The sequence below is a fragment of the Dipodomys spectabilis genome, unplaced genomic scaffold (assembly GCF_019054845.1).
Source record: "Dipodomys spectabilis isolate Male_0828 unplaced genomic scaffold, ASM1905484v1 ptg000228l, whole genome shotgun sequence".
Taxonomy (NCBI): domain Eukaryota; kingdom Metazoa; phylum Chordata; class Mammalia; order Rodentia; family Heteromyidae; genus Dipodomys; species Dipodomys spectabilis.
The window spans coordinates 10720496-10732718 of record NW_024870905.1 but is presented as its reverse complement, the minus strand read 5'-3'; the positions used below and the strand labels follow the sequence as shown (position 1 = coordinate 10732718).

Here is a 12223-nt window from a genome sequence, read left to right as displayed (position 1 = left end):
ACCCTGAGCCACAAAGCAGTACCTCCTCTCAAAGAGTGTTTATGAAAGGCTGGGAATGTGGCTTAGTGGTAGAGTGCTTGCCTACCAAGCATGAAGCCCTAGGTTCGATTCCTCAGTACCATATAAACAGAAAAAGTCTGAAGTGGTGCTGTGGCTCAAGTGGTAGAAGCTCAGGGACAGTGCCCAGGCCCAGAGCTCATGCCCCAGGACTGGCAAAAAAAAAACCCAAAAAGGTATATGTAGCCCCACCACACACACACATACCTCTTGAACCTTTTAAATCATTTCTGCACTTTGCATATGGTTCTTCTCTGCTTCACAAATAGCAGGGCTGGGGCTGGGAAGGTGGCTCAGTGGTAGAGTGCTTGCCTTGCATGCATTAGGCCCTGGGTTCGATTCCTCAGCACCACATAAGCAAAAAGCAAAAAACCAGAAGTGGCGCTGTGGCTCAAGTGGTAGAGCGCTAGCCTTGAGCTGAAGAGCTGAGGGACAGTGCCCAGGCCCAGAGTTCAGGCCCCATGACCGGACCCCTCCACCCCCCAAAGAAGGGCTGTCTTTCTGCAGCCCCAGGGATGACATATTGAATTCCCTCCTTTAGGTCTTCAGGTAACGCTGACAGCCCAGGCAGCGCCTGAATTCTCCCCACTTTCCCACACTATTCCACTTCTATTCATGCTTTTTCAATGAGGATTAAAGAAATTTTAGAGAAAGGACTAGACTCCCAACTGTCTCCTTTGGCATGCATTGGTACTCCCTGGAACTTCTTCACAAATATTGTACTTTTGTCAGGTGTGGTGGTGCATGCCTATAATCCCAACTATGGGAGATACGAGTCAAAATGAACACCTGGAGGCACAAACACATTTTGTCTGACAGGTGGGTTTAATGGGAAGTGAGGACAGAGGAACGGACCGAATGGTCAGTGAATAGTCCGACTTAATGTACTTAAATCGAAGTAGAACCAGGTAACTTGAGGGGTGGGAAGGATGGTATAGGTGACATTGATCAAAATGCATTAAACTTATAAATTGACATACTGAATTGAAACCCATTTGTGCAACTACATTTTTTGTTAATGCCTTTCTTGGGGAGGCAGTACTAGGGCTTGATCTCAGTGTCTAGGTGCTGCCAAGCTTTTATGTTCAAGGCCAGTGTTCTACCTCTTGATCCACAGCTCCACTTCACTTTTTGCTGGCTAATTGGAAGCAAGGGTCTCAGGACTTTCTTGCTGGGCTGGCTTCAAACTGATAACCTCAGATCTCAGCCTCCAGAGTGAGCCACCAGTGCCTAAGGCTGGCCAATTAAGAAAGGATCCTGCCTTAGGCAACGTTAATCTCACTCAATTAGCGGAGGGAACCGAACAGTCCTTAATTTAGCTCAGCCTTTGCTTCCCCATGTTTTCCCACACCAGTGTCAAACTTCTACACTCACTGCCCAGGAACAAAAGGAAGCGAGAGGCCTGGGTACCATGGAGGGCTGTGTGCGTCACACATCCTGCAAATAGACTGTCTGCACATTCAGACAACCAGGAGAAATTTCTGGATGCCATTTCATTTCTTTACAGCTTCCAATGGTTTCTTTTTTAATTACAAAAAAGTATTTTGTGGGACCCTGGTGGCTCATGCCTATAATCCTAGCCATTCAGGAGGTCAAGATTTAAGGATTGTGGTTTTCCCAGGTGGGAAAGTCCATTGGTTAATCTCCAGTTAACCATCAAGAAACCCGGAAGTGGACCAGCGGATCAAAGTTGTAGAGCATTAGCCTCGAGCATAAAAGTTCAGGGACAGCAGTGAAGCCCTGAGTTCAAGCCCCAAAGCCCATGACCAACCAAAAAAAAAAAAAAGGCAGCAGGGAGGAGGGAGGGAAAGTGGGAGAAAAGGGAGGAGGTAACAATGATCAACAAGAAATGTACTCAATTAATTATGTAACTGTAACCCCTCCCTATGACATCACCCTTACAATAAAATTAAAAAAGTCATACCCAGTAAGATGTGATAATACAATTCTCTTTATTAAAAATAATTTACAGCATCAGTAACATATACACAATTGTCATCAACTAAACTTTGCCTCCAATATATTTCTGTACAATACTTAACATTATCGAACTTCAAACTGTTACACTGTTTTGTTGGCTTTAAATAAGAGACAACAATTCATAGTTACTTTAGAGAGATACAGAGATGGTTCAGAGCCACAGACTACATACGAAATGGATGGCAACATGGGCACAGTGGCCCTGAAGGGACAAGAAACAAAGGCCACATGTATCTCCTCCCTTTCCACATCCAAGCAAACTAAGCCAGATCACCTTCCAGTGACTGCTAAACCTAAGGTCAAAGGCAAGGGGACATGTAAGTTCCCCGACGTCCAGAGCTCCTGCTTTTATCATTTACCATGGAAAAGCCTAAAGCACCCAACACTGTGACCCATGATATGACGGGATGCGCTTTCAGCTTCTACAATCCCTGCCACCTGGATGAAGGAGTTCTGCCACCTCATTCAAGTGTCAGCATGGAAACAGGACACAATGATGACCGTCATATTGGGAAGGAGTACTGTGTAAGTAATACAGACAATTCAGCGGCTGGGTGACACTGCCACCCATTTCATTTCATTTTACTTCATTTCATTTCATAGGAGTAGCAAACCCTAAAGGTTTAAATATGGTATTCAGCATATTTGTGTGTGTTGGTTCTGGGGCTTGAGCCACATCTCTACCTCTGGCTTTTTGGTGGTTCAGTAGAGATAAAAGTCTCCCAGACTTTCTTGCCTGGGCTGGTTTTGAATTGCGATCCTCAGACCTCAGCTCCTGAGTAGCTAGGATTACAGGTATGAGCCACTGCACCTGGCATACTTTCTTTTTTTTTTTTGGGTCCGGTCGTGGGCCTGAACTTTGGGCCTGGGCGCTGTCCCTCAGCTCTTCAGCTCAAGGCTAGCGCTCTACCACTTGAGCCCCAGCGCCACTTCCGGCTTTTTTCTTTCTGCTTATGTGGTGTGAGGAATCGAACCCAGGGCCTCTGGCATGCAAGGCAAGCGCTCTACCACTGAGCCACCTTCCCAGCCCCTGGCATACTTTCTTAAAAGGTAAAAATTGCTTCTATTGGTAATGACCTTTTGGGCTGCACTTGAAGTTCATAATTCTGATCTGTTTCTCCGTGTGCCTGTTGGACTTCCTTTTTACGTCAGGTTATTATTTTCCTATATCATGAAATCATCCAGCTCCAAGTCAACAAAAGGAGCGAAGTAAGACAAAAACAAAGAAAAAACAAACTGCCTGTTTTTGTGGCATATGACTGGAGGCACAGTTAGAAGGCATCCACATTGGGAAAAATGCTTGGACTCTCCTTTCCTAGTTAAAGCCAGGCTTCTCTGCTTTAGTTCATTTATGAGCAAGACATTAAACAGACTATGTTTCTGCAACACGAGACTTGCTTGTATGATGACGACTGGGTTAGGCAGACTGGAATGTCAATGGCTGTGTGGATCAACTGATTATCACACTGTCGTACCATTACCCACCATCTACAAACAGCATGCCTTCAAAACCATACAGGTATTTTCTCCCCTCAACACACTGTGCAATTACCATTTCTTTAAAGCATATCAGCTTATAATACTCTCCATCCCTAGCTCATGTGTCCAAAGTTAAAATATGCCCAGCATCCAACAAGAGCACAATACGATGAGAGTGCGAGAGAAAATATTGATGAAAAGACTTGAAGGACAATTGTTTTGTCAAACTTACTGTCTAGCCGGGCGCTGGTGGCTCACGCCTGTAATCCTAGCTACTCAGGAGGCTGAGATCTGAGAATCGCAGTTCAAAGCCAGCCCGGGCAGGAGAGACCGTGAGACTCCTATCTCCAATAAACCACCAGAAAACCAGAAGTGGCGCTGTGGCTCAAGTGGTAGAGCACTAGCCTTGAGCTGAAGAGCTGAGGGACAGCGCCCAGGCCTAGAGTTCAAGCCCCACGACCGACAAAAAAAAAAAAAAAAAAAACTTACTGTCTAAATACATATTTGCGAAATATTTTCAAATGACGGCACAAGTGATTATGTGCATATTCTCAGTGTCCTTCACTTCCTGGTTTGTGAGTATCTGCATTTTAGCACAAAACAAGTAATTTCTTATTCTGTGCATTGAAAGCTACCTCTGAATTGCAGCAACTATGAAAGCTCCACATGGTAAAGATCATTCTAAATGGCCTTTTGCTACTAATAAGCTAATTTCTTAGAAAAGTATAGGACCTTCTGAGATGATCAAATCTTGTTTTATGAAAGGATGCCCACACTGTCAGGATGCTGCTGTGGCGTGGGATCAGACTCGCACAGGGCTCGGCCCTGAACAGAAGCAACTTCACTGCTCTCTGGCCAGCTGTGGTCAGCCCTAAGCAAACTGCCAACAGCCATGAATCCCAGACAGGAAATCAGCTCACATCACTGAGAGAGTACATTTTTTTTAAATGCGTAGGGGCAAGCACCCATATCATGAGGTGTGGACTGAGAAATCTCAGAGGAATCAGGTAAGCATTGAAAGACTCAGGTTCTCCTCCAGCATCCACCAAAGGGGGGTGGGGGAGAACTCAGTGATAATTAAATCAGGTTACAGAAGTTACAGCATCACAAGAAATGAGCAAAATAAGCTAAAGCAATGAACAGGATGTGGCCTGTGCCCCTTGGGGTGCCACCATGCCATCAGCGAGCACTCAGGGCAGCATCCTGTTCATACTTTAGCACATGTCTCTCTCTCTCTCACACACACACACACACACACACACACACACACACACGACCATGGTCCATCTTCAGATGTGGAGGGACTGGCTGCACGGCACAGAAGATGGCGCCCTGGAACAGACTCAAACCGGTGGAGTTAGGCCCGGGGAAACCTGGCTCTGGACAAGTTAGGAATGCCCACTGTGCTCAGCTCCATTCTGCCAAAGAATTCATACACTCAAGTCCATCTATGTAAATCACATTCCAACTTCCACAACTTCCCAGTCTAATCAGGCTTCTATTTCATTCTGTAAGCAACGGGACAGCAGTACAGCTTTACAGGTGCAAAACAAAACAGACAACTTCAGGAAGGTTACTCATATAAGAATTTCCAACACAAGGTCCAATTCTGCCTTTTATTTACAAAATGGTCTGATAAAATACCCCCACCCATACTTACAGGCTCTTCCACAACACACATCACACGTTGATTTCAGCAGTGTTAATAGCACCATTCGTATAGTATTTAAAAAGATCGCTTTTCAGTCACTATATTGATCACAATCACTTACGTCCAGGATGAGTCACCAGGACACTGGACCTGCTGTGGCGCCGTAGCAAGGACCCCTGGGGCCGGCATGAAAGACTGTCTGCAGTTACCATCACCCGCGCCTGGCATGGCGGGGAGAAGATACTAGGAGAATCTCCGTGCCACAAAGTTTAATAATCCTCCATGTTTGAACAAGGTTATTTCCACATCATTTTCAAATGAAGCAATCACGCTGAATACCTTTCCAGTGCTTGTCTTGGAACAAAGAACATATATATGAGTGTCAAGATTTCCAAGGTACAGTAATCATTTGTCTTCATAAACATGATCATGATCTGGCCCTATTTTGCCCGACTTTCCTGAGTGTAATTTCAACTTTGATTGCCTATAACCTTTCTATGGTTTGAAAACCACCCAAGGTGTCTCACAATGGGTGTTTCATCCCTGATCCTAGAGAGCAAGTATCATGTGACCTAGAAAACACTACCAAAGGGTTAGCTTTGGGCCAATCAATGATAAGCACTCATTACATCAATGCCACCATCCATCCATCTCCTCCTTTTCCCTGATGCTGGCTAAGAGTCTCCATGCACCCTCCTCACGGCCTGAGCACACAGAGAATGCTGGCTAGACGCACACTTAGATTAAGGCCAGAGGAAGCAAAGCAACGTACACTACCAATGGTGCACATGACTGACATTGCTATGCAGTTACCACTGCTTCTTCCTCAGTCTCACCCAGCCCGCCCTCAGAGGACCAAAGCATGACTGTGCATGCAAGAATTTCCGAGGTACCTTCATGTTCAATGCCATTCCAGGAGATAGCTCTTCAGGAAACGTCAAGGAGAAGGTCTCCCTGCCAGACAGCCCCAGGGAGTCTGCATTCTCTCCTGGAAGGAACTCCAGTGGGGCTATGCCCATCCCAACCAGATGATCTTTGTGGATTTTTTCATAACTTTCAGCCAAAACAGCTTTCACACCCTGTAACCAATGTGCATTTTACTTCTTCCACTTCTGAAAGTTGATTTAAGCATTTTACTTTCTCCAAACCCTTCTGACACACTGTACCACTCTGTACGCTGGCAGTATGGCAGGTACTTACAGAAGCCGAGCCCACCACACAGAGCTCCCTAAGAGGCCCTTCCTTTGGCTGTCAGGGCCCTGGGGATTGCCTTTGAGCCCTAGTGGGTGTGATATACATGGCCACTGGAACCCTCTCTTGAATGCCACTTCAAGAACACTAGAGGGGATCAGATGAGCAAATTCTTTAAATACTTAGAAGAAGAAGCAGGTGCTAGACTTCACAGGAATGTTGAGCATGTAGAAGGGTTTGCTCAAGTTCTGTCACTAGACGGTGGTTCCCTCCCTTGTTTCCCAGTTTCCACACTAAATCACAGCTCTGTGAGGTCCATCCATGAGACACATCCACAGAGGAGGTCTGGCAAGGATTTCTTGTGGTATAACAGGGTCAAAGAAGGGAGAGACTGTCTCCTGTTCTCAATGCAGAAAATAGGAAGTGAAGCCTCAATATGGTGGAAGCTATCTGCAGCTTTAACTGGGCACTGTTCTTGAGCTTCTTTTGCTCAAGGCTAGCACTCTCTCAGCTGAGCCACAGCCCCACTTCTGGCTTCAAATTGCAATCCAAAGACTTATCTCAGCCTCCTGAGTAGCTAGAATGACAGGTATGTGCCGCTTGGCACATAAATCAGTTCTTAAGAAAAGTCTAAATGAGTCAGGTGCCAGTGACTTACGCCTGTCATCCTAACTACTCAGGACGGGGAGATCTGAGGATCAGGGCTTAAAGCCAGCTCAGGCATGAAAAGTCTGTTCAGACTCTTATCTCAGACTCTTAACTCTTAAGCTGTGCCTTAAGTGGTAGAGCACTTGCCTTGAGCTGAAGAGCTCAGGGACAATGCCCAGGCCCAGAGTTCAAGTCCCATGACCCACCAAAAATCAAAAAAGAGAAAAAAGGGGGCTGGGAAGGTGGCTCAGTGGTAGAGTGCTTGCCTTGCATGCATGAGACCCTGGGTTTGATTCCTCAGCACCACATAAACAGAAAAAGCCAGAAGTGGAGCTGTGGCTCAAGTGGTAGAGCGCTAGCCTTGAGCTGAAGAGCTGAGGGACAGCACCCAGGCCCAGAGTTCAGGCCCTGTGACTGGCAAAAAAGAAAAAGAAAAAAAAAAAAGAAAAAAAGTCTAAATGACTAGGCTGTCAAGAGCAAAACTCCACTGTAAATGAACAGAAGGTTTTAAAGTTAAAGGAGCCTAGTCCAATAATTAATGAAATACTTAGAATTACTATCTCAGAAAGATAATACCTGGCTTATAATTCCTGAGAACTGACTTTTTAGGGAAGAGACAACGCCTCCTAAAAGAAGGTGGCAGAGGCCTGCACTCTACTTCTTGTGCATGTGGAATGTCAGCAAGTGCAGATGCGCACCACCCCTACCACAAAAAGGAAATAAACAACAACAACAACAAAAAAAAAAAAAAACAAGCAGTCTAAAGAGAAGCATCTTCTGCTAGACAACTGGCAGCAGAATCTCTTTGGAGGTGAGAAAGGTAAGACTCAGCGCATCACCTAAGTCTCTTAGCTGCTAATGGAACAAATCAGAGAAAATACAACAAAACCAGGCAAGCAAAACTATGAATGGGCACAAATAATGACTATAATGCAATTCCTCTTTCTGGGGCTGAGAAGGTGGCTCAGTGGTAGAGCGTTTGCCTTGCATGCATGAGGCCCTGGGTTCGATTCCTCAGCACCACATAAGCAAAAAAGAAAAAAGCTGGAAGTGGCGCTGTGGCTCAAGTGGTAGAGCGCTAGCCTTGAGCTGAAGAGAGTTCAGGCCCCATGACCGGAACCCCCCCCCCCCCCAAAAAAAAGAATTCCTCTTTCTGGGGGCTGGGAAGGTGGCTCAGTGGTAGAGTGCTTGCCTTGCATGCCTGACGCCCTGGGTTCGATTCCTCAGCACCACATAAGCAAAAAGAAAAAAGCCGGAAGTGGTGCTGTGGCTCAAGTGGTAGAGCGCTAGCCTTGAGCTGAAGAGCTGAGGGACAGCGCCCAGGCCCAGAGTTCAGGCCCCATGACCAGAACCAAAAAAGAAAAAGAAAAAAAAAGAATTCCTCTTTCTGTCTCTCACATACTGAGGATGACTAGGCTATGGCAGAGAAATGCTGAAACCAGCCCCATGCCCCGCCCTGCCTGGCCCTGGTCCTATTTCCCACTATTTCCTTGGGTCATCAGTGGTCAGTTTGCTTGCAGGACCTGTCCTTCCAGTGGCAGAGAAACTAGTAAACTGAAGCACATGCCCCAGGGAAAGTCCTTGGCTTGACTTGTGCAACCAACTCCTAAAGGTGTCATGCATACAGTTGCATGCATGCATCTCATACATAAACTTAAAACTGTGGGCCGGCAGCCTTGTGTGTGCCAGCCTGCCACTGCTGCTCTGAACTCCCAACTCACTGAGCCCTGCAGAGCCAGAATTTCTTCAACCACGAGCCACTCAGCTCGGCTGCTGTTTTCATAACGATGGGCTTTCTATTAAACTCCTTGTTACTTTACTTCTGTGTCTTTATTTAATTCTGTGCTTGAGACTCCAAGAATCTAGAATTAGAATATCTGCCCGCACAGCTACTACTGGTAATGAAATGAATTCTCACCTAAGACTTACAGATGTAACTATGCGAGTACAAGGATTATTTAACATTACTGAACTGAAACTCTCAATTATGAGGTCCAAATAATTGCAAAAAAATTCAAATAAGCAAAGTAAACTCTGACATGATGTTCCTGACAGAGGAAGAAGGCAATTTCTTTGAAGTTGTGAAGATAATCAACCTCCCCTACCCTGGCCCTTTTTGATAGCACCAAGTAGTTGTGCAGGGAGGCTTCACTGCGACGTGTCACATGTGAACCTTGCTCAGACCCACTCCTATTGTCCCTCTCCCCACTCCTCATTGTAAGAAAATGAATGTGAAGACATACCAGTAAATACGGTCCTTTGGCGGCCCAATCTCTTGAATTCCCCGAACCATACTTCTTTCCTGCTAAAATAATCAGTGGGATACCTTCTTTTTGGTACAGTTCCGCAGCTTCAAATACATCCATCTATGGAGGTAAGCAGACACACAAATCCTTAGCACAAATGCAGATCGCCAGAACCAGGCATGCCCCAATCACCAAGCGCCTGCCTTACCGTGTGTCCTGATGGAAAATGGATTGTTTTGGGAGCTGGCTTTCCAATAAATTTATTAAAAAGCTTGATGTTTGCAAAAGTGCCTCTTGTCATCACGGCATCATTGCCTCTCCGGGCTCCGTAAGAGTTGAATTCACGAGGGGTAAGGCTACAAGAAAGGCAGGGAAGTGTTTGTTGTAAGTGGGAAGTAACCACACATTACTGAATTGTAAAACCTATCTGAACACTTCTTTATTGCTATGGAAACTTGCCCCAGGTCTCCAGCCCAGGACCACTGGGGCCTCTTAGACATGCCCTACTCACTTATTCACAGAGCCAGCTTGTAGATTTTTACCTTTTACCTGAAAGCTCTATCACAAAGTCACACCCTCAGTTAACTCCTTGGAAAGTATTAGGTGCTCAAATTAATATCTAAGTACAATTCACATGCATTCAGTTATTTGAAGCCTCTTATAAAACCTTTATGTTTCATTTCCATTTTTCCTTCCTTTTAGTTTATCTAAAGAAATTATAAAAAGCCAGGTGTTGGTAGCTCATGCCTGTAATCCTAGCTACTCAGGAGGAGGAGATCTGAGGACCACAGTTCAAAGTCAGCCCAGGCAAGTAAGTCCATGAAGTTCCTCTCTAATAAGCCACTCAGAAAACAGGAAGTGGTGCTGTGGCTCAAGTGGTAGAGCACTTGGCTTGAGCTGAAGAGCTGAGGGACAGTGACCAGGCTGAGTTTAAGCCCCACAACAGACCAAAAAAAAAAAAAAGAGAGAAAAATAATAACAATAATGAAAAAAGCAACATAGAAAAAGCCAGAAGTGGCACTATGGTTCAAGTGGTAGACTGCTAGCCTTGAGCACAGAGAGGCTCAGGGACAGTACCCAGGCCATGAGCTTAACCCCCAGGACTGGCAAAAAAATAATAAAAATAGCAAGCCAGGTGCCAGTGGCTCATACCTGTAATTCTAGTTATTTGGGAGGCTGAGGTTGGAAGATCATAGTTTGAAGACAGCTAGGGCAGAAAAAGTCCAGGAGACTCTGATCTCCAATTAAACAGTAAAAAGACAAAAGTGGAACTGTGGCTCACATTTTAGAGAGGACCTTTGAGAAAAAAGCTCAGGCACAGTAACAAGACCCTGAGTTCAAGCCCCAGGATTGGCACCAAGAAAAAAAAACCCAAACTGAAAAATAAAAATTTTGCTTCTAGGGCTGGGAAGATGGCTCAGTGGTAGAGCGCTTGCCTTGCATGCCTGAGGCCCTGGGTTCGATTCCTCAGCACCACATAAGCAAAAAGAAAAAAGCCAGAGTGGCGCTGTGGCTCAAGTGGTAGAGCGCTAGCTTTGAGCAGAAGAGCTGAGGGACAGCGCCCAGGCCCAGAGTTCAGGCCCCACGACCGGACCCAAAAAAAAAAAAAAAAAAAAAAAAAAAAAAAACCTGCTTCTAAAATCAGTGGTTTATCTAGACTCAACTCATTTTTTTTGGTTGTGGGGCTTGAACTCTCAGCCTGGGTGCTGTCCCTCGGTTCTTCAGCTCAAGGCTAGCACTTTACCACTTGAGCCACAGAGCCACTTCAATTTTCTGGTGGTTTATTGGAGATAAGAGTCTTACAGACTTTGCTGCTCAGGCTGGCTTTGAACCCACGATCCTCAGATCTCAGCCTCCTGAGTAGCTAGGATGACAGGTATGAGAGACCAGTGCCAGGCTAACTTTTTTTTTTTTGAGATAAGGCCTTACTATGAAGGCAGGCTGGTCTCAAACTTACCAGCCTCCTGCCTCTGCCTCACAAATGCTGGAATTATAGGCAAGAGCCAACATATAACTCAATTTAAATAGCAATTTAAATTTCTGAACTTATAAGCAAAGACAGGTCCAATGGGTGCCCTCTAGTGCCTCCTTAGTGATATGTACTAACAAACAAATGTGGGAGACAGCGTGTGCCACTGTGGAAGGATGGCAGGCAGTGCTGGTTCACCCCTGCTTGCAGAGAGGGCCAGATCAGGCAAGCAGACACGTACCCTCTGTTTGTCAAGTACTTGGCAGCTGCACTGCTCCGTGCGATGCTCCCAGCAGGCGATATGTGATCGGTTGTGACACAGTCCCCCAAATACAGCAAGACGTGAGCATTCTTGATAGGCCGGATGGCAGCAGGCTCTTTGGTCTACAAGGAAAAAGTTCAAAGAACTCTGAGCTCTGCACAAGGGTGTTTAATCTGTGATGATCTTTTAAGAAATCAAGGAACAGTAGTACTTACAAGCTTATCAAAAAACGAGGGACATCTGATATAAGTTGACTTCAAGTCCCACGGGAACAAAACGGAGTCGGGGGCTTCTAGAGAATTCCACCGCTTGTTTCCCGTCTGCAAATATGATTCAGGCAGATAAACCCAAGAAAAGGTAAAAAGTCACAAAAATGACTTAGGAAGACTCTAGGTAAGACTGAAATATTAGGTTGCCTCATCTACTTAGAGGGCTAAGGTAGTGCATTCTATTATCTACATCGTTAACATTCATACCTACTCCGGAGGTTGTGATCTGAAGATCACAGTTAAAGGAAGAGCAGGTAAAAAGTCACTGAGACTTTGGTTGTGGGACTTGAACTTGGGGCCTGGGCACATTCCCTGTACTTTTTGCTCAAGGCTAGGGTTCTACCACTTTGAGGCACAGTGCCATTTCCAGTTTTCTGATGGTTCATTGGAGATGAGAGTCTCTCAGACTTTTTTGCACAGGCTGCTAACTTGTCAATCTGAGCCTGGTGTGGTGGTTCATCTGAGCCCTTG

General features: G+C 45.6%; 1 protein-coding gene across 1 annotated transcript in view; it reads right to left on the bottom strand.

Annotated features, from left to right (window-relative positions):
- Positions 1–5113: 5113 nt before the first annotated feature.
- Positions 5114–12223, bottom strand: part of Ireb2 (iron responsive element binding protein 2) — a 48135-nt gene continuing 41025 nt past the window's right edge. The window contains exons 17-22 of the mRNA XM_042697711.1: positions 11699–11803; positions 11463–11605; positions 9461–9608; positions 9250–9372; positions 6061–6246; positions 5114–5521 (exon numbers count right to left, since the gene is read on the bottom strand). Of these exons, the coding sequence (XP_042553645.1) occupies positions 5411–5521; positions 6061–6246; positions 9250–9372; positions 9461–9608; positions 11463–11605; positions 11699–11803 (816 nt within the window). The 3' untranslated portion in view covers positions 5114–5410. The remainder of the gene's footprint in view (positions 5522–6060; positions 6247–9249; positions 9373–9460; positions 9609–11462; positions 11606–11698; positions 11804–12223) is intronic.